General features: G+C 43.9%; 1 protein-coding gene across 1 annotated transcript in view; it reads left to right on the plus strand.

Annotated features, from left to right (window-relative positions):
• LOC139409827 (netrin receptor DCC-like) overlaps positions 1-24000 on the plus strand; it is a 567888-nt gene that overhangs the window by 349953 nt on the left and 193935 nt on the right. Inside the window, exon 9 of the mRNA XM_071155214.1 lies at positions 23491-23650. Coding sequence (XP_071011315.1) covers positions 23491-23650 — 160 coding nt within the window. The remainder of the gene's footprint in view (positions 1-23490; positions 23651-24000) is intronic.

The raw sequence follows: 24000 nt of genomic DNA on the forward strand, positions 1-24000 counted from the left end.
AGAGAGAGGGAGAGAGGGGGAGAGGGAGCAAAAAAGAAATGGAGAGATAGACAGCACAAGAGAGACAGAGAGACAGAGAGAGGGGGAGAGAGAGAGGGAGAGAGAGAGAGAGAGAGAGAGAGAGAGAGAGAGAGAGAGAGAGAGAGAGAGAGAGAGAGAGAGAGAGACAGAGAGAGAGACAGAGAGAAAGGAGGGCATTTTGACTTTTTTTATCATACTGTAATGAGACATAACCTCAGCTTCACCCTCCAGCATCACATTACAATACACCCTCCAGCATCACATTACAATACACCATCCAGCATCACATTACAATATACCCTCCAGCATCATATTACAATACACCCTCCAGCATCACATTACAATATACCCTCCAGCATCATATTACAATACACCCTCCAGCATCACATTACAATACACCCTCCAGCATCACACTACAATACACCCTCGAGCATCACATTACAATACCCCCTCCAATACACCCTCCAGCATCACAGTACAATACAGTAACACATTGTTGGCCTAGGCAGCTGGCCTATCTAAGGGGGGAATGGCTCAGTTTTGCCTCCTGGTCAAGACTCATGTCAATAAACCACAACCTGCGGGATAGAATGTGTCTATCTAGGAACAACATAAAGCTCTGTTAGTTTTCATTTTAGCATGGAACATAGCGTTTAGTCTCACATTCAGGCTACATAATCACTTTGAGAAAAGTCTAACCAGTAGCCAGTTTTAGTGTTCTTTGGACAGTTCTGTTGTGGTTGGAGACCCCAGGGAGGAGGTTGGACAGAGATAGAATGGATGTAGACTGGTGCTCTGCTCCCAATTCCTACAGTTGTCTTGTCCAGATTGATTTACCCTCCTCTTAATGACCTTTCCACTCTCTCTCTCTCTCTCAGTCTCTCTCTCACTCTCTGTCTCTGTCTCTGTCTCTCTCTCTCTCTCTCTCTCTCTCTCTCTCTCTCTCTCTCTCTGTCTCTCTCTCCCTCTCTCTCTCTCTCTCTCTCTCTCTCTCTCTCTCTCTCTGTCTCCCTCTCTCTCTTCTCTCTCTCTTTCTCTCTGTCTCTCTCTCTCTCTCTCTGTCTCCCTCTCTCTCATCTCTCTCTCTTTCTCTCTCTGTCTCTCTGTCTCTCTCTCTCTCTCTCAATTCAATTCAATTTCAATTCAAGGGCTTTATTGGCATGGGAAACATGTGTTAACATTGCCAAAGCAAGTGAGGTAGATAATATATAAAGTGAATATATAAAGTGAAATAAACTATAAAAATGAACAGTAAACATTACACATACAGAAGTTTCAAAACAATAAAGACATTACAAATGTCATATTATATATATATACAGTGTTTTAACAATGTACAAATGGTTAAAGGACACAAGATAAAATAAATAAGCATAAATGTGGGTTGTATTTACAATGGTGTGTGTTCTTCACTGGTTGCCCTTTTCTCGTGGCAACAGGTCACAAATCTTGCTGCTGTGATGGCACACTGTGGTATTTCACCCAGTAGATATGGGAGTTTATCAAAATTGGATTTGTTTTCTAATTCTTTGTTGATCTGTGTAATCTAAGGGAAATATGTCTCTCTAATGTTGTCATACATTGGGCAGGAGGTTAGGAAGTGCAGCTCAGTTTCAACCTCATTTTGTGGGCAGTGAGCACATAGCCTGTCTTCTCTTGAGAGCCATGTCTGCCTACGGCGGCCTTTCTCAATAGCAAGGCTATGTTCACTGAGTCTGTACATAGTCAAAGCTTTCCTTAATTTTGGGTCAGTCACAGTGGTCAGGTATTCTGCCGCTGTGTACTCTCTGTTTAGGGTCAGTCACAGTGGTCAGGTATTCTGCCACTGTGCACTCTCTGTGTAGGGTCAGTCACAGTGGTCAGGTATTCCGCCGCTGTGTACTCTCTGTGTAGGGCAAAATAGCATTCTAGTTTGCTCTGTTTTTTTGTTAATTCTTTCCAATGTGTCAAGTAATTATCTTTTTGTTTTCTCATGATTTGGTTGGGTCTAATTGTGCTGTTGTCCTGGGGCTCTGTAGGGTGTGTTTGTGTTTGTGAACAGAGCCACAGGACCAGCTTGCTTAGGGGACTCTTCTCCAGGTTCATCTCTCTGTAGGTGATGGCTTTGTTGTGGAAGGTTTGGGAATCGCTTCCTTTTAGGTGGTTATAGAATTTAATGCCTCTTTTCTGGATTTTGATAATTAGTGGGCTCTCTCTCTCTCTCTCTCCCTCTCTCTGGCTCTCTCTCTCTCTCTCCCTCTCTCTGGCTCTCTCTCTCTCCCTCTCCCTCTTCTGGCTCTCTCTCTCTCTCTCTCTCTCTCTTACTCTCTCTCTCTCTCTCTCTCTCTCTCTCTCTCTCTTTCACTCTCCCCCTCTCTCTTTCTCTCTCTCGCTCTCCTCACTCTGTCTTTTTCCCCCTCCTTCCATGAAAAACATTTATTCCTGGAGCTTGGCAATAGATGATGTGAATCTCCAATATTTTCCTCTAATTTCCCTCTAATGTTTCTGAGATGTATCCTCGTGTATTGATTGACTGGTTAAGGTGGAGTGACACGCCGTTGAATAGCAGGTTTCACAAATGAATTGTGTCTATGATAAAGGCCTTCCCAAACGAATCCTCCATCATACACGGAGCCTGTGCCAAATGGCACCCTGTTCCCTGTAGCCCATAGTTCACAGGTCAGAACAACGCCTCTTCACCCTCAGAAGGCTGAAAAGATTTGTCATCCGTCCTCAGCTCCTCAAATAGTTATACAGCTGCACCATCGAGAGCATCTTGACTGGTTGCATCACCGCCTGGTACAGCAACTGCAAGGCACCAGACCGCAAGGCGCTACAGATTGTAGCGGGTACGGCCCAGTGCATCACTGATGTCGAGCTTCCTGCCATCCAGGACCTCTATATCAGGCGATGTTAGAAGAGGCCCAGCCACCCAAGCTGTAGACTGCTCTCTCTGGTACCTCAAGAGTTACCAATGTACCTGGAGCCATCAGGACCTCTATACCAGGAGGTGTTAGAAAAGGCCCAGCCACCCAAGCTGTAGACTGCTCTCTCTGGTACCTCAAGAGTTACCAATGTACCTGGAGCCATCAGGACCTCTATACCAGGCGGTGTTAGAAGAGGCCCAGCCACCCAAGCTGTAGACTGCTCTCTCTGGTACCTCAAGAGTTACCAATGTACCTGGAGCCATCAGGACCCTGAACAGCTTCTACCCCTCCAAGCCATGAGACATTGCTAATCAGATGACCACCCAGACTACCTGCATTGACCTGACTCTACCCACACACTGGACTCTACCCAACACACTGGACTCTACCCAACACACTGGACTCTACCCACACACTGGACTCTACCCACACACTGGACTCTACCCACACACTGGACCCTACCCAACACACTGGACTCTACCCACACACTGGACTCTACCCACACACTGGACTCTACCCACACACTGGACTCTACCCACACACTGGACTCTACCCGCACACTGGACCCTACCCAACACACTGGACTCTACCCAACACACTGGACACTACCCACACACTGGACTCTACCCACACACTGGACACTACCCACACACTGGACTCTACCCACACACTGGACTCTACCCACACACTGGACTCTACCCACACACTGGACTCTACCCAACACACTGGACTCTACCACACACTGGACTCTACCCACACACTGGACTCTACCCAACACACTAGACTCTACCCACACACTGGACTCTACCCAACACAGTGGACTCTACCCACACACTGGACTCTACCCACACACTGGACTCTACCCACACACTGGACTCTACCCAATACACTGGACTCTACCCACACACTGGACTCTACCCACACACTGGACTCTACCCACACACTGGACTCTACCCACACACTGGACTCTACCCAACACACTGGACTCTACCACACACTGGACTCTACCCACACACTGGACTCTACCCAACACACTAGACTCTACCCACACACTGGACTCTACCCAACACAGTGGACTCTACCCACACACTGGACTCTACCCACACACTGGACTCTACCCACACACTGGACTCTACCCACACACTGGACTCTACCCAATACACTGGACTCTACCCACACACTGGACTCTACCCAACACAGTGGACTCTACCCACATACTGGACTCTACCCAATACACTGGACTCTACCCACACACTGGACTTTACCTACAAACTGGACTCTACCCACACACTGGACCCTAGCCAACACACTGGACCCTACCCAACACACTGGACTCTACCAACACACTGGACTCTACCAACACACTGGACTCTACCCACACACTGGACCCTACCCAACACACTGGACCGTACCCGCACACTGGACTCTACCTGCACACTGGACTCTACCCGCACACTGGACTCTACCCACACACTGGACTCTACCCACACACTGGACTCTATCCACACACTTACTGTCTATTATCTATCCTTTACCCCTACCTACAGTATACTGCTGTTACTGTCTATTATCTATCCTTTACCCCTACCTACAGTATACTGCTGTTACTGTCTATTATCTATCCTTTACCCCTACCTAGAGTATACTGCTGTTACTGTCTATTATCTATCCTTTACCCCTACCTACAGCATACTGCTGTTACTGTCTATTATCTATCCTTTACCCCTACCTACAGTAAACTGCTGCTACTGTCTATTATCTATCCTTTACCCCTACCTACAGTATACTGCTGTTACTGTCTATTATCTATCCTTTACCCCTACCTACAGTATACTGCTGTTACTGTCTATTATCTATCCTTTACCCCTACCTACAGTATACTGCTGTTAAGGTCTATTATCTATCCTTTACCCCTACCTACAGTATACTGCTGTTACTGTCTATTATCTATCCTTTACCCCTACCTACAGTATACTGCTGTTACTGTCTATTATCTATCCTGTTGCCTAGTCACTTCACCCCTACCTACAGTATACTGATGTTACTGTCAATTATCTATCCTTTTGCCTAGTCACTCCACCCCTACCTACAGTATACTGCTGTTACTGTCTATTATCTATCCTTTACCCCTACCTACAGTATACTGCTGTTACTGTCTATTATCTATCCTTTACCCCTACCTACAGTATACTGCTGCTACTGTCTATTATCTATCTATTATCTGTCTATTATCTGTTGCCTAGTCACTTTACATAGTTACCTCAATTCCCTGGTACCCCTGCACATCAGTACTGGTACTTCCTGTATATAGCCATGTTATTACGTGGTACTTCCTGTATACAGCCATGTTATTACCTGGTACCCCTGCACATCAGTACTGGTACTTCCTGTATATAGCCATGTTATTACCTGGTACTTCTTGTATATAGCCATGTTATTACCTGGTACTTCCTGTATATAGCCACGTTATTACCTGGTACCCCTGCACATCAGTACTGGCACTTCCTGTATATAGCCATGTCATTACCTGGTAGTTCCTGTATATAGCCACGTTATTACCTGGTACCCCTGCACATTGACTCAGTACTGGTACTTCCTGTATATAGCCATGTTATTACCTGGTACTCCTGCACATCAGTACTGGTACTTCCTGTATATAGCCATGTTATTACCTGGAACTTCCTGTATATAGCCACGTTATTACCTGGTACCCCTGCACATCAGTACTGGTACTTCCTGTATATAGCCATATTATTACCTGGTACTTCCTGTATATAGCCATGTTATTACCTGGTACCCCTGCACATCAGTACTGGTACTTCCTGTATATAGCCACGTTATTACCTGGTACCCCTGCACATCAGTACTGGTACTTCCTGTATATAGCCATGTCATTACCTGGTACTTCCTGTATATAGCCGTGTTATTACCTGGTACTCCTGCACATCAGTACTGGTACTTCCTGTATATAGCCACATTATTACCTGGTACTTCCTGTATATAGCCACGTTATTACCTGGTACCCCTGCACATCAGTACTGGTACTTCCTGTATATCGCCATATTATTACCTGGTACTTCCTGTATATAGCCATGTTATTACCTGGTACCCCTGCACATCAGTACTGGTACTTCCTGTATACAGCCATATTATTACCTCGTACCCCTGCACATCAGTACTGGTACTTCCTGTATATAGCCATGTTATTACCTGGTACTTCCTGTATATAGCCACGTTATTGCCTGGTACCCCTGCACATCAGTACTGGTACTTCCTGTATATAGCCATATTATTACCTGGTATTTCCTGTATATAGCCACGTTATTACCTGGTACCCCTGCACATCAGTACTGGTACTTCCTGTATATAGCCACGTTATTATCTGGTACTTCCTGTATATAGCCACGTTATTACCTGGTACCCCTGCACATCAGTACTGGTACTTCCTGTATATAGCCACGTTATTACCTGGTACCCCTGCACATCAGTACTGGTACTTCCTGTATATAGCCACGTTATTACCTGGTACTTCCTGTATATAGCCATGTTATTACCTGGTACTTCCTGTATATAGCCACGTTATTACCTGGTACTTCCTGTATATAGCCATGTTATTACCTGGTACTTCCTGTATATAGCCACGCTATTACCTGGTACCCTTGCACATCAGTACTGGTACTTCCTGTATATAGTCATGTTATTACCTGGTACTTCCTGTATATAGCCACGCGATTACCTGGTACCCCTGCACATCAGTACTGGTACTTCCTGTATATAGCCACGCTATTACTTGGTACCCCTGCACATCAGTACTGGTACTTCCTGTATATAGCCATGTTATTACGTGGTACTTCCTGTATATAGCCATATTATTACCTGATGCTTCCTGTATATAGCCACGCTATTACCTGGTACCCCTGCACATCAGTACTGGTACTTCCTGTATATAGCCATGTTATTACCTGGTACTTCCTGTGCACCGGTTCTTCGGAAAGTATTCCAAGTTATCCTTCATTTACTGAAGTGTTTCCTTTATTTTGTCAGTTACATGTATATTGGGTCACGGAGTGTTTGTTTCATTAGGTCGTTAATTTTCTCTGTTCTTTCTGAAAATAAAACATCATTACCACCCCATTAAATCCAGTCATTACAACAGTGAAGTACTTACTTACAAGCTGCAATGCAGTTTTAAGAAAAATACCTGAAAAAATGTAAGAGATAAAAGTAACAAATAATCAAAGAGCAGCTGTAAAATAACAATAGCGAGGCGATATACAGGGGGTACCGGTACAGAGTCAATGTGGAGGCTATATACAGGGTATTACGGTACAGAGTCAATATGGAGGCTATATACAGGGTATTACGGTACAGAGTCAATATGGAGGCTATATACAGGGTGTTACGGTACAGAGTCAATGTGGAGGCTATATACAGGGGGTACCGGTACAGAGTCAATGTGGAGGCTATATACAGGGTATTACGGTACAGAGTCAATATGGAGGCTATATACAGGGGGTACCGGTACAGAGTCAATGTGGAGGCTATATACAGGGGGTACCGGTACAGAGTCAATGTGGAGGCTATATACAGGGGGTACCGGTACAGAGTCAATGTGGAGACTATATACAGGGTATTACAGTACAGAGTCAATGTGGAGGCTATATACAGGGGGTACCGGTACAGAGTCAATGTGGAGGCTATATACAGGGGGGTACCGGTACAGAGTCAATGTGGAGGCTATATACAGGGGGTACCGGTACAGAGTCAATGTGGAGGCTATATACAGGGCGTACTGGTACAGAGTCAATGTGGAGGCTATATACAGGGGGTACCGGTACAGAGTCAATGTGGAGGCTATATACAGGGGGGTACCGGTACAGAGTCAATGTGGAGGCTATATATCGGCTACCACATGTCTCTGAATAAAATCATATCTGTATTTCAGAGTTCAGCAGGGCGGTAGCACGCGATCAGAGTTTTAAAGATGCTTAAAATGTGTGTTTATCTTTTGAGAGAAGAAAATGATGTCAAAAACAATATTCCTTGCTAATAAAGCCACAGTTTGCTTTTAACCTGCTGTGTTTAGGGAGGAGGATTGTGGACCCTAGTGCACTACTTTTGACCAGAGCTCTATGGACCCTAGTGCACTAAATAGTAAATAGGGTGTTTAGGGAGGAGGATTGTGGACCCTAGTGCACTACTTTTGACCAGAGCTCTATGGACCCTAGTGCACTAAATAGTAAATAGGGTGTTTAGGGAGGAGGATTATGGACCCTAGTGCACTACTTTTGACCAGAGCTCTATGGACCCTAGTGCACTAAATAGTAAATAGGGTGTTTAGGGAGGAGGATTATGGACCCTAGTGCACTACTTTTGACCAGAGCTCTATGGACCCTAGTGCACTAAATAGTAAATAGGGTGTTTAGGGAGGAGGATTATGGACCCTAGTGCACTACTTTTGACCAGAGCTCTATGGACCCTAGTGCACTAAATAGTAAATAGGGTGTTTAGGGAGGAGGATTATGGACCCTAGTGCACTACTTTTGACCAGAGCTCTATGGACCCTAGTGCACTAAATAGTAAATAGGGTGTTTAGGGAGGAGGATTATGGACCCTAGTGCACTACTTTTGACCAGAGCTCTATGGACCCTAGTGCACTAAATAGTAAATAGGGTGTTTAGGGAGGAGGATTATGGACCCTAGTGCACTACTTTTGACCAGAGCTCTATGGACCCTAGTGCACTAAATAGTAAATAGGGTGTTTAGGGAGGAGGATTATGGACCCTAGTGCACTACTTTTGACCAGAGCTCTATGGACCCTAGTGCACTAAATAGTAAATAGGGTGTTTAGGGAGGAGGATTATGGACCCTAGTGCACTACTTTTGACCAGAGCTCTATGGACCCTAGTGCACTAAATAGTAAATAGGGTGTTTAGGGAGGAGGATTATGGACCCTAGTGCACTACTTTTGATATTATTTATATTTTCTAGTGCACTACTTTTGACCAGAGCTCTATGGACCCTAGTGCACTACTTTTGACCAGAGCTCTATGGACCGTAGTGCACTACTTTTGATATTATTTATATTTTCTAGTGCACTACTTTTGACCAGAGCTCTATGGACCCTAGTGCACTAAATAGTAAATAGGGTGTTTAGGGAGGAGGAGATAAAGGGCTGATTGACCGATGTAATCATCGGTGTACATCCTAAATGGCACCCTATCCTCTATATTTTCTAGTGCACTACTTTTGACCAGAGCTCTATGGATCCTAGTGCACTAAATAGTAAATAGGGTGACATTTAGGATGCAGGCGTAGCTCCACATCTAGGTTTCTCCATATATAAAGCTCTTCTTCAGTTCAATATGGGATTGTTTGTCCCGGCGTTTTTAATGGAAAGAAAATACTCTGTGTGTTGATGTGGGTTGATGGATGTTGCTTTTAACTTCTTCTTTTGAACTTTTAAGCCGTTACACAAAGTGTCACACACCCGTCTTTTTTCCTCCACTAAATACATATTTATATTTAGTTTTTGTTGATATGTTTTGTCTGTGGTGCGCAATTGTTTGCTATGACAGAGAACAGTTCTACTACAGAAAATGCTCCTAGTCTCTGCCACTGAAAAACATCCCCACAGCATGATGCTGCTTCACCGTAGAGATGGTGCCAGGTTTCCTCCAGACGTGACGCTTGGCATTCAGGCCAATGAGTTCAATCTTGGTTCCATCAGACCAGATAAACTTGTTTCTCATGGCCAGATAGTGTCTATGTGCCTTTTGGCAAACTCAAATCAGCTGTCATGTGCCTTTTACTGAGGAGTGGCTTCTGCCTGGCCACTCTACCATAAAGGCTAGATTGGTGCTGCAGAGATGGTTGTCCTTCTGGAACCGTGGAGCTCCGTCAGAGTGACCATCGTGTTCTTAGTCACCTCCCTGACCAAGGCCCTTCTCCCCCAATTGCTTAGTTTGGCCGGGCAGCCAGCTCTAGGAAGAGTCTTGGTGGTTCCAAACTTCTTCCATTTAAGAATGATGGAGGCCACTGTGTTCTTGGGGACCTTCAATGCTGCAGAAATGTTTTGGTATCCTTCCCCAGATCTGTGCTTCGACACAATCCTGTCTCGGAGCTCTACGGACAATTCCTTCAACCTCATGGATTGGTTTTTGCTCTGACATGCACTGTCAACTGTGGGACCTTATACAGTGCCTTGCGAAAGTATTCGGCCCCCTTGAACTTTGCGACCTTTTCCCACATTTCCGGCTTCAAACATAAAGATATAAAACTGGAAAGAACTGAAAACTGCTGTTCACAAATGCTCTCCATCCAACCTCACTGAGCTCGAGCTGTTTTGCAAGGAGGAATGGGAAAAAATTGTATAGACAGGTGTGTGCCTTTCCAAATCATGTCCAATCAATTGAATTTACCACAGGTGGACTCTAATGAAGTTGTAGAAGCATTTCAAGGATGATCAATGGAAACGGGATGCACCTGAGCTCAATTTGGAGTCTCATAGCAAACGGCCTGAATACTTATGTAAATCACGTAAATCATTGTCATTATGGGGTATTGTGATGTCATTATGGGGTATTGTGATGTCATTATGGGGTATTGTGATGTCATTATGGGGTATTGTGTATCGATTGATGAGGAAAACAATGAATTTAATACATTTTGAATACTTTCCGAATGCCCTGTATATAAACCCTGGAATGCTGATGCTATGAATTGGCCAATGAGAGGCTTTTGAAAACACCGGTCGGCCATATTGGCACTCCTCAGAAAAGCAAGACGGAGGCGCAGCGGCTTCAACAGAGCGTCCCATGTCAGTCGTCTAGTGTTTTTATAAATCATTGGCTGCTACAGATTTCAGACACACATGACTTCTAATTAAATGAACCATTTTTTCTTTCATTACATATTTCAGATGATCAGTGGATGGCTGTATGAACCCAAATTCACTGGATTGGTTTATGTCATTAGAATATTTACCACTTGCCCCTCAAATGAGCCCTGAAATTTAGTGGAATAAGCTCAGTTGGCATTAGTCCTGGCACCAAAGTGGGCATTAGATTGGCACCAACGTGGGCATTAGTCCTGGCACCATTAGTCCTGGCACCAAAGTGGGCATTAGTCCTGACACCATTATCCCTGGCCCCATTAGTCCTGGCACCATTAGTCCTGACACCAAAGTGGGTATTAGCCCTGGCACCATTAGGCCTGGCACCATTAGTCCTGACACCAAAGTGGGTATTAGTCCTGACACCAAAGTGGGATTTAGACCTGGCACCAAAGTGGGCATTAGACTGGCACCAAAGTGGGTATTAGTCCTGGCACCATTAGTCCTGGCACCAAAGTAGGCATTAGTCCTGACACCAAAGTGGGCATCAGACTGGCACCAAAGTGGGCATTAGACTGGCACCAAAGTGGGCATTAGTCCTGGCACCAAAGTGGGCAGTAGTCTTGACACCAAAGTGGGCATTAGCCCTGGCACCATTAGTCCTGGCACCATTAGTCCTGGCACCATTAGTCCTGACACCAAAGTGGGCATTAGTCCTGTCACCATTAGCCCTGACACCAAAGTGGGCATTAGTCCTGGCACCATTAGTCCTGGCACCATTAGTCCTGACACCAAAGTGGGCATTAGTCCTGGCACCATTAGTCCTGGCACCATTAGTCCTGACACCAAAGTGGGTATTAGTCCTGGCACCATTAGGCCTGGCACCATTAGTCCTGGCACCAAAGTGGGCATTAGTCCTGGCCTCAAAGTGTGTATTACCCTGGCACCATTAGTCCTGACACCATTAGTCCTGACACCATTAGTCCTGGCACCAAAGTGGGCATTAGGCCTGGCACCAAAGTGGGTATTAGTCCTGGCACCATTAGTCCTGACACCAAAGTGGGCATTAGTCCTGGCACCATTAGTCCTGGCACCATTAGTCCTGGCACCATTCGTCATGACACCAAAGTGGGTATTAGCCCTGGAACCATTAAACCTGGCACCATTAGTCCTGACACCAAAGTGGATATTAGTCCTGACACCAAAGTGGGCATTAGACCTGGCACCAAAGTGGGCATTAGACTGGCACCTAAGTGGGTATTAGTCCTGACACCAAAGTGGGCCTTAGACTGGCATTACCAGTTACGGATACCAGAGGTCCTCATTGACCAAAGATGGAGATGCCACACACACACACACACACACACACACACACACACTCATCATCTCTCTCTCCTATAAATGCACCATTGTAAGGGAGCAAGCACTCTTTCATCATTACTCTAAATGGCCATGGTTTACACTCTTTCATCATTACTCTAAATGGCCATAGTTTACACTCTTTCATCATTACTCTAAATGGCCATAGTTTACACTCTTTCATCGTTCCTCTAAATGGCCATAGTTTACACTCTTTCATCATTACTCTAAATGGCCATAGTTTACACTCTTTCATCATTTCTCTAAATGGCCATAGTTTACACTCTTTCATCATTTCTCTAAATGACCATGGTTTACACTCTTTCATTGTTTCTCTAATGGTTTACACTCTTTCATCATTTATCTAAATGGACAATGTTTATCTAATAGTTTACACTCTTTCATCGTTTCTCTAAATGGCCATAGTTTACACTCTTTCATCATTTCTCTAAATGGCCATAGTTTACACTCTTTCATCGTTTCTCTAAATGGCCATAGTTTACACTCTTTCATAGTTTCTCTAAATGGCCATGGTTTACACTCTTTCATCGTTTCTCTAAATGGCCATAGTTTACACTCTTTCATCGTTTCTCTAAATGGCCATAGTTTACACTCTTTCATCGTTTCTCTAAATGGCCATAGTTTACACTCTTTCATCATTTCTCTAAATGGCCATAGTTTACACTCTTTCATCGTTTCTCTAAATGGCCATAGTTTACACTCTTTCATCGTTTCTCTAAATGGCCATAGTTTACACTCTTTCATCATTTCTCTAAATGGCCATAGTTTACACTCTTTCATCATTTCTCTAAATGGCCATAGTTTACACTCTTTCATTGTTTCTCTAAATGGCCATAGTTTACACTCTTTCATCGTTTCTCTAAATGGCCATAGTTTACACTCTTTCATCATTTCTCTAAATGGCCATAGTTTACACTCTTTCATTGTTTCTCTAAATGGCCATAGTTTACACTCTTTGCAGAAAGGAGATATTTTACATGAATCTTTTCTCCTCACCCTGTTGTTGTTGTCTGCACCTCCCCCTTCTCTTACACCTTGTATATTGTCTATGTCCAGCAGCTGAAAATCTTTGTTCTGAAGAATTGACTTCGCAGCACTTTGAAATAGGAAAAGTGGAAAATGGGTTCACATCACTCCCCCTCTTCCGTCTTTCTAGTCGTCCCAAATGGCCCCCTATTCCCTGGATAGAGCCCTGGTCAAAAATTGTGCAATATATAGGGAATAGGTGGCCATTTGGGAAGTAGCCGTCATCCCTCCTTCCCTTCCCGACAGAGGCTTAAGGCTTGTCTAATAGCTCTACTCCCAAAGTGTGATGTGTGGAGGTCAGTGCAGTGGAGCAGTCAACGATTTTCACCCAAAGGGCACCCTATTCTCTATGGGCCCTGGTCAAAAGTAGTGCACTTTAAAGGGACTAGGGTGGGATTTTGGGAAGCATCCTAGCACTCTAGCAGCTGTGGCAGAGTATTGACGTACTGTACGGTACAAGACAAAGCATTTAAACAATATCCACAGGATAAGTCCTTCCCCTATGACCTCTGACCTTTTGTCTCGGGGAGTCTGGACAGATAAATTGGATTTTTACGACCATTTTTATCAAAAGACAACATCTTCTCACCCCAGTAAATAGATGTGTGGGGGGTGGGGGGGGGGGGGGGGGTTGAACATGTTAGTCTGTTGAAAATCTCACCTTCTTTCTTTTCAGATATATATTTTATATGAAATGTGTTCATACGTTGTGTTTCCTTGTGGTACTATTACACTAGACGGGGATTGTGTTGTGCCAAGTGTCTGCTGTTCTTCAGTGAGTTAACAGGGTGAGGCTGGTCCTTCTGTCACTCATTCCCTGATGCCCGTGTGTGTTAAGCTATAAGGCTTTTGAGTGTGACATGGGCTGGTGTGTGTGTGTGTGTGTGTGTGTGTGAGGTGTGTGTGAGGTTAGTGTGTGATATGACTATATTCTGCATCAGAGGATTATCAGAGGTGAGAAAAACCTGTCAGCTTCTTTTTGGACTGTGCCTCAGTCAGCCACAGTCTCTACCTACAGTATTAGAGTCACCACACCTGGTCTGACTCCTAGTGTTGTCCCACTACCTACAGTATTAGAGTCACCACACCTGGTCTGACTCCTAGTGTTGTCTCTCTACCTACAGTATTAGAGTCACCACACCTGGTCTGACTCCTAGTGTTGTATTAGAGTTACCACACCTGGTCTGACTCCTAGTGTTGTATTAGAGTTACCACACCTGGTCTGACTCCTAGTGTTGTCCCTCTACCTATTAGAGTTACCACACCTGGTCTGACTCCTAGTGTTGTATTAGAAGTACCACACCTGGTCTGACTCCTAGTGTTGTCCCTCTACCTACAGTATTAGAGTTACCACACCTGGTCTGACTCCTAGTGTTGTCTCTCTACCTACAGTATTAGAGTCACCACACCTGGTCTGACTCCTAGTGTTGTCTCTATACCTACAGTATTAGAGTTACCACACCTGGTCTGACTCCTAGTGTTGCATTAGAGTTACCACACCTGGTCTGACTCCTAGTGTTGTCCTCTACCTACAGTATTAGAGTTACCACACCTGGTCTGACTCCTAGTGTTGTCTCTCTACCTACATTATTAGAGTTACCACACCTGGTCTGACTCCTAGTGTTGTCCCTCTACCTATTAGAGTTACCACACCTGGTCTGACTCCTAGTGTTGTATTAGAGGTACCACACCTGGTCTGACTCCTAGTGTTGTCCCTCTACCTACAGTATTAGAGGTACCACACCTGGTCTGACTCCTAGTGTTGTATTAGAGTTACCACACCTGGTCTGACTCCTAGTGTTGTCCCTCTACCTATTAGAGTTACCACACCTGGTCTGACTCCTAGTGTTGTATTAGAGGTACCACACCTGGTCTGACTCCTAGTGTTGTCCCTCTACCTACAGTATTAGAGTTACCACACCTGGTCTGACTCCTAGTGTTGTCTCTACCTACATTATTAGAGTTACCACACCTGGTCTGACTCCTAGTGTTGTCCCTCTACCTACAGTATTAGAGTTACCACACCTGGTCTGACTCCTAGTGTTGTATTAGAGGTACCACACCTGGTCTGACTCCTAGTGTTGTCTCTCTACCTACAGTATTAGAGTTACCACACCTGGTCTGACTCCTAGTGTTGTCTCTCTACATACAGTATTAGAGATACCACACCTGGTCTGACTCCTAGTGTTGTATTAGAGGTACCACACCTGGTCTGACTCCTAGTGTTGTATTAGAGTTACCACACCTGGTCTGACTCCTAGTGTTGTATTAGAGGTACCACACCTGGTCTGACTCCTAGTGTTGTCCCTCTACCTACAGTATTAGAGTTATCACACCTGGTCTGACTCCTAGTGTTGTCTCTCTACCTACAGTATTAGAGTTACCACACCTGGTCTGACTCCTAGTGTTGTCTCTCTACCTACAGTATTAGAGTTACCACACCTGGTCTGACTCCTTGTGTTGCATTAGAGTTACCACACCTGGTCTGACTCCTAGTGTTGTCCCTCTACCTACATTATTAGAGTTACCACACCTGGTCTGACTCCTAGTGTTGTCTCTCTACCTATTAGAGTTACCACACCTGGTCTGACTCCTAGTGTTGTATTAGAAGTACCACACCTGGTCTGACTCCTAGTGTTGTCCCTCTACCTACAGTATTAGAGTTACCACACCTGGTCTGACTCCTAGTGTTGTCTCTCTACCTACAGTATTAGAGTCACCACACCTGGTCTGACTCCTAGTGTTGTCTCTATACCTACAGTATTAGAGTTACCACACCTGGTCTGACTCCTAGTGTTGCATTAGAGTTACCACACCTGGTCTGACTCCTAGTGTTGTCCTCTACCTACAGTATTAGAGTTACCACACCTGGTCTGACTCCTAGTGTTGTCTCTCTACCTACATTATTAGAGTTACCACACCTGGTCTGACTCCTAGTGTTGTCCCTCTACCTATTAGAGTTACCACACCTGGTCTGACTCCTAGTGTTGTATTAGAGGTACCACACCTGGTCTGACTCCTAGTGTTGTCCCTCTACCTACAGTATTAGAGGTACCACACCTGGTCTGACTCCTAGTGTTGTATTAGAGTTACCACACCTGGTCTGACTCCTAGTGTTGTCCCTCTACCTATTAGAGTTACCACACCTGGTCTGACTCCTAGTGTTGTATTAGAGGTACCACACCTGGTCTGACTCCTAGTGTTGTCCCTCTACCTACAGTATTAGAGTTACCACACCTGGTCTGACTCCTAGTGTTGTCTCTACCTACATTATTAGAGTTACCACACCTGGTCTGACTCCTAGTGTTGTCCCTCTACCTACAGTATTAGAGTTACCACACCTGGTCTGACTCCTAGTGTTGTATTAGAGGTACCACACCTGGTCTGACTCCTAGTGTTGTCTCTCTACCTACAGTATTAGAGTTACCACACCTGGTCTGACTCCTAGTGTTGTCTCTCTACATACAGTATTAGAGATACCACACCTGGTCTGACTCCTAGTGTTGTATTAGAGGTACCACACCTGGTCTGACTCCTAGTGTTGTATTAGAGTTACCACACCTGGTCTGACTCCTAGTGTTGTATTAGAGGTACCACACCTGGTCTGACTCCTAGTGTTGTCCCTCTACCTACAGTATTAGAGTTATCACACCTGGTCTGACTCCTAGTGTTGTCTCTCTACCTACAGTATTAGAGTTACCACACCTGGTCTGACTCCTAGTGTTGTCTCTCTACCTACAGTATTAGAGTTACCACACCTGGTCTGACTCCTTGTGTTGCATTAGAGTTACCACACCTGGTCTGACTCCTAGTGTTGTCTCTCTACCTACATTATTAGAGTTACCACACCTGGTCTGACTCCTAGTGTTGTCTCTCTACCTACAGTATTAGAGTTACCACACCTGGTCTGACTCCTAGTGTTGTATTAGAGGTACCACACCTGGTCTGACTCCTAGTGTTGTCTCTCTACCTACAGTATTAGAGATACCACACCTGGTCTGACTCCTAGTGTTGTATTAGAGGTACCACACCTGGTCTGACTCCTAGTGTTGTATTAGAGTTACCACACCTGGTCTGACTCCTAGTGTTGTCCTTCTACCTATTAGAGTTACCACACCTGGTCTGACTCCTAGTGTTGTATTAGAGGTACCACACCTGGTCTGACTCCTAGTGTTGTCCCTCTACCTACAGTATTAGAGTTACCACACTTGGTCTGACTCCTAGTGTTGTCTCTCTACCTACAGTATTAGAGTTACCACACCTGGTCTGACTCCTAGTGTTGTCTCTCTACCTACAGTATTAGAGTTACCACACCTGGTCTGACTCCTAGTGTTGTCTCTCTACCTACAGTATTAGAGTTACCACACCTGGTCTGACTCCTAGTGTTGTCTCTCTACCTACAGTATTAGAGTTACCACACCTGGTCTGACTCCTAGTGTTGTCTCTCTACCTACAGTATTAGAGTTACCACACCTGGTCTGACTCCTAGTGTTGTATTAGAGTTACCACAACTGGTCTGACTCCTAGTGTTGCATTAGAGTTACCACACCTGGTCTGACTCCTAGTGTTGTCCCTCTACCTACAGTATTAGAGTTACCACACCTGGTCTTACTCCTAGTGTTGTCTCTCTACCTACATTATTAGAGTTACCACACCTGGTCTGACTCCTAGTGTTGTCTCTCTACCTACAGTATTAGAGTTACCACACCTGGTCTGACTCCTAGTGTTGTATTAGAGTTACCACACCTGGTCTGACTCCTAGTGTTGTCCCTCTACCTACAGTATTAGAGTTACCACACCTGGTCTGACTCCTAGTGTTGTCTCTCTACCTACATTATTAGAGTTAACACACCTGGTCTGACTCCTAGTGTTGTCCCTCTACCTACAGTATTAGAGGTACCACACCTGGTCTGACTCCTAGTGTTGTATTAGAGTTACCACACGTGATCTGACTCCTAGTGTTGTATTAGAGGTACCACACCTGGTCTGACTCCTAGTTTTGTCTCTCTACCTACAGTTTTAGAGTTACCACACCTGGTCTGATGGTTAATGGGTATAGTTAGCCTTTATAATTATAGTTAGCCTTTATAATTATAGTTAGCCTTCATAATGATAGTTAGCCTTTATGGTTATAGTTAGCCTTTATGATTATAGTTAGCCTTTATGGTAATAGTTAGCCTTTATGGTTATAGTTAGCCTTTATGGCAGGGGTGTCAAAGTCAAATGGACGGAGGGCCAAATAAAAAAATCAGCTACAAGACGAGGGCCGGACTGTTCGAATGTTCATTGAAAATTTTTTAAATGACGCATATAGTCTAGTGAACCTAATTGAACCTACTGAAAACCTAACAAATATATTACAATATGATCAGATAAATAAAGCAATATTTTCTTATGGCTCTGTCAGTAATCTTTAATTTTCAACAGACACAAAAGACAAATTTCCTTTATATAAATATCCCCATAACATGAACATTAAATGAAAGAAACCGGTATTCAAGGCACCATCAGTAGACTATATTTTCTATTTTAGCAAAAGTGGGCTAAATTTACTTCAAAGAAAAAACAATAATAGCAATTTTCTATCATCCACTCAACTGAAATATTTTTAAAATATAATTGGATTGAAATACAAAAAAATAAAGTGCAAAAATCTATTAATCAAAAACAACACTTTGTTTAAGGAGAAGTAACATTAAATTTTAACTTTTAAACTTGAACTGAGTAAAAACTCTAAATATGTGATTGCACAGTAATGTTCACTTGTTTGAGGTTGAGGGTGATACTTGGTGGTGTCCCATCTTTTCCACAAGTTCATCAATGTTCGGGGTAAGGCTCTGAGCTGAAGAAATCCTCAGAATTGAGTGGAGGTGTTCAGCAGTAAGTCGACTTCTGTGTGATGTTTTGTTCAGGTTCATCAAAGAAAACAGTTGTTCACACAGGTATGTGCTGCCAAACATAGACAACGTTTGAGCAGCCTGGATGCGCAGCTGGGGCATTGTGCCGGGGAGGAAACGGGCGAACTCCGCAGCACCCACTGCCGCATATTTTGCCCTCAGTGCATCATTGCATTGGAGGTCAATCAACTCCATTTGGAGGTTTGGTGGTGAGCTTTCCACGTCAACAGCAAATGGGTTACCGAGCAGTTCCAACCTGCTTTTTTGTGCTTCAAAGTCAGCAAATCGGCGTCGAAAGTCAGCGGCAAGCATACCTATTTTATCAGCCAACTGTGTGCTCGGGAACGCACTGGTAGAGAGCTTCTCTTTCATGGTCTGGCAGCTGGGAAAGTGGCTCAAATTTTCTTTCCGCATCTGCGTCTCCCACAGAGTCAGTTTGGTTTTAAATGCCTTCACTGTACTGTACATATCAGAGATGACACGATCCCGACCCTGCAGCTGCAAGTTTATTGCATTCAGATGACTCGTAATGTCACACAGAAAAGCCATTTCACACAGAAACATTTCGTCTCGGAGTTGTGTTGTGTCTTTCCCTTTGCTGTCCAAGAACAGACAAATCTCCTCACGAAGCTCGAAACATCTTTGAAGCACCTTTCCCTGGCTTAGCCATCGCACCTCTGTGTGATAAGGCAAATCACCATGCTCCGTTTCTAACTCCGTCAGAAATGCCTTGAACTGGCGGTGATTCAAACCTTTGGCTCTGATAAAGTTAACTGTGCGCGTGATGATGCTCATTACATGCTCCATTTTCAAGGCTTTACCGCACAACGCTTCCTGGTGTATGATACAATGATAAGCTGTCAGCTCACCTGTCGCGTTTTCCTCTTGCATCTTTTCCCGTATCTTCGCCACCAGTCCGCTCCTGTGTCCACACATCGCAGGTGCTCCGTCGGTTGTCAAACCCACGAGTTTTTCCCAAGGCAGCTCCATCTCATTTACACATCTTGACACCTCTTCATACAAATCATGCCCCGTAGTTGTGCCATGCATAGGACGTAAAGCCAAAAACTCCTCTGTCACGCTTAGGTTGGAGTCCACTCCGCGGATGAAAATTGACAACTGGGCAATGTCAGAAATGTCGGTGCTCTCATCCACAGCCAAGGAATATGCAATAAAATCTTTTCCCTTTTTCACAAGCTGCTCTTTTAGATTGATGGACAACTGGTCTACTCTCTCGGCAATGGTGTTTCTGCTCAGACTCACATTTAAAAAGAGTTGCCTTTTTTCTGGGCAAACTTCGTCACAAACTTTAATCATGCAGTTTTTGATGAAATCCCCCTCCGTAAATGGCCGGGCTGATTTAGCGATCTCTTCTGCCAAAATAAAACTGGCCTTGACAGCAGCCTGGCCTTGTGATTTGGCTTTTTTGAACAGAGCCTGTCGAGATTTGAGGCCTCGTTTTAATTCCTCTGCCTTTTGTAGCCTTTGTTCCATGTCCATATTCTTGTTTTTGTCCGCGTGTTTCGTTTCATAATGTCGTCTCAGATTATACTCTTTCAGTACCGCCACACTTTCTCCACACAGAAGACACACAGGTTTTCCAGCTACCTTCGTGAACATATACTCCGACTCCCACCTTGTTTGAAACCCCCGGTTCTCAGTATCCACCTTCCGTTTTGCCATTTTTGATGGGTATCTGAAAGTTAATTTTACTGTGATGCTGACGACTGCTGTGCCAATAAATATTGAAATGAAGCAGCCTACTGCTCGGTGCGTCACCTTTGCATTGTGGGAAATGTAGTATTGGTGCGTGTAAAAGATCTGCGGGCTGCCGGCTTGCTGCGGGCCGGTTCTAATAATAAATCAAGATCATCCCAGGGGCCGTAAAAAACCTTCTTGCGGGCCGGATGTGGCCCGCGGGCCTTGACTCTGACATATGTGCTTTATGGTTATAGTTAGCCTTTATGGTAATAGTTAGCCTTTATGGTTATAGTTAGCCTTTATGGTTATAGTTAGCCTTTATGGTTATAGTTAGCCTTCATAATGATAGTTAGCCTTTATAATTATAGTTAGCCTTTACAATTATAGTTAGCCTTTATGGTTATAGTTAGCCTTTATGGTTATAGTTAGCCTTTATAATTATAGTTAGCCTTCATAATGATAGTTAGCCTTTATAATTATAGTTAGCCTTTACAATTATAGTTAGCCTTTATGGTTATAGTTAGCCTTTATGGTTATAGTTAGCCTTTATAATTATAGTTAGCCTTTATGGTTATAGTTAGCCTTTATAATTATAGTTAGCCTTTACAATTATAGTTAGCCTTTATGGTTATAGTTAGCCTTTATGGTTATAGTTAGCCTTTATAATTATAGTTAGCCTTTATGGTTATAGTTAGCCTTTATGGTTATAGTTAGCCTTTATGGTAATAGTTAGCCTTTATGGTTATAGTTAGCCTTTATGGTAATAGTTAGCCTTTATGGTTATAGTTAGCCTTTATAATTATAGTTAGCCTTTATGGTTATAGTTAGCCTTTATGGTTATAGTTAGCCTTTATGTTTATAGTTAGCCTTTATGTTTATAGTTAGCCTTTATAATTATAGTTAGCCTTTATGGTTATAGTTAGCCTTTATAATTATAGTTAGCCTTTATAATTATAGTTAGCCTTTATGGTTATAGTTAGCCTTTATGGTTATAGTTAGCCTTTATAATTATAGTTAGCCTTTATGGTTATAGTTAGCCTTTATGTTAATAGTTAGCTTTCATTCCATATCTCCCAGTTTTGATGAATCAATGGTGTATGTTGTCCATAAGAAATGCCTTAATGCAAACAGTAACATGACTGTATCAATACATTACAGTAATGATGGCATGTCCATCTGAACATGTCTGATCTCATTCCAGAACATACATGGTTTCAGATCCATACATGTATCATGTCACCAACAGACAGTCAACAAGACATTCAGTGTTACATCAGTATATTACATACAACGTTACAGTATATTACATACAATGTTACAGTATATTACATACAATGTTACAGTGTATTACATACAATGTTACAGTATATTACATACAAAGTTACAGTATATTACATACAAAGTTACAGTATATGACATACAATGCTGTTACCACCACTTTACATTCAGCTACTCTCTGTCTCTCTCTCTCTCTCTCTCTCTCTCTCTTTATTGGCATGGGAAACATGTGTTAACATTGCCAAAGCAAGTGAGGTAGATAATATATAAAGTGAAATAAACAATAAAAATTTAACAGTAAACATTACACATACATAAGTTTCAAAACAATAAAGACATTACAAATGTCATATTATATATATATATACAGTGTTTTAACAATGTACAAATGGTTAAAGGACACAAGATAAAATAAATAAGCATAAATATGGGTTGTATTTACAATGGTGTTTGTTCTTCACTGGTTGCCCTTTTCTTGTGGTAACAGGTCACACATCTTGCTGCTGTGATGGCACACTGTGGAATTTCACCCAGTAGATATGGGGTTTTATCAAAATTGGATTTGTTTTCTAATTATTTGTGGATCTGTGTAATCTGAGGGAAATATGTCTCTCTAATATGGTCATACATTGGGCAGGAGGTTAGGAAGTGCAGCTCAGTTTCCACCTCATTTTGTGGGCAGTGAGCACATAGCCTGTCTTCTCTTGAGAGCCATGTCTGCCTACGGCGGCCTTTCTCAATAGCAAGGCTATGCTCACTGAGTATGTACATAGTCAAAGCTTTCCTTCTCTCTCTCTCTCTCCCTCTCTCTCTCTCTCTGTCTCTCTCTCTCTCCCCCCCCTCTCTCTCTCTCTCTCTCTCTCTCTCTCTCTCTCCCCCCCTCTCTCTCTCTCTCTCTCTCTCTCTCTCTCTCTCCCTCTCTCTCTCTCTCTCTCTCTCTCTCTCTCTCTCTCCCCCTCTCTCTCCCCCCCCCTCTCTCTCTCTCTCTGCTGCTGTATCTTCTGAATGACACTATTCTATTATTCACTTCTTCACTGTATTAACTTAACTCTTTACTGAAAATAATGATTTTGTCTATGATCTTCTTTATCACTTGTTCTTCCTCTCTTTCCTCATCTTCTCATTCCATCGGCCATACTCCTCTTGTTTTATTCATTCCCTCCCTCCCTCCCTCCCACCCATCCTCACTCCCTCATTCCCTGCCACCCACCCTCCCTCCCTCCCTCCCTCGTCCTCCTTCCCTCCCTGCCTCCCCCCCTCCTTCCCTGTTCTCCTCCTCCTCCTCTTCCTCAACCGTCCTCCCCTTCCTCCCTTCCTTCCCTCCCTCCCTCTTTCCTAAATAACTAACATACCTACCTAGAACCAGTAGCCAGCCCAACACCAACTCCTCAGGTCCCTAGCCCTGAGTCCCCTACTTCTTTGACTTACTCCTCTCCTCCCCCACCAGTTGTCCCCAGCTCAGGTGTCCTCCTCCCCTCTGCTCCCCGTGACGTGGTCCCTGTCCTAGTTTCCAGCCGTTTTGTCCGCCTCAGCTGGCGCCCCCCGCAGGAGACCAGAGGAACTGTCCAGACTTACGGCATCTACTACTCCCAGGACACGGTCAACAGGTACGGTAAAATACTATACGGTCAGCAGGTAAAATACTACACGGTCAACAGGTTAAATACTACACGGTCAACAGGTTAAATACCACACGGTCAACAGGTTAAATACTACACGGTCAACAGGTTAAATACTACACGGTCAACAGGTTAAATACTACACGGTCAACAGGTTAAATACTACACGGTCAACAGGTTAAATACTACACGGTCAGCAGGTTAAATACTACACGGTCAACAGGTTAAATACTACACGGTCAACAGGTTAAATACTTCACGGTCAGCAGGTTAAATACTACACGGTCAACAGGTTAAATACTACACGGTCAACAGGTTAAATACTACACGGTCAACAG

The sequence above is a fragment of the Oncorhynchus clarkii genome, chromosome 5, assembly GCF_045791955.1.
Source record: "Oncorhynchus clarkii lewisi isolate Uvic-CL-2024 chromosome 5, UVic_Ocla_1.0, whole genome shotgun sequence".
NCBI classification, from domain to species: domain Eukaryota; kingdom Metazoa; phylum Chordata; class Actinopteri; order Salmoniformes; family Salmonidae; genus Oncorhynchus; species Oncorhynchus clarkii.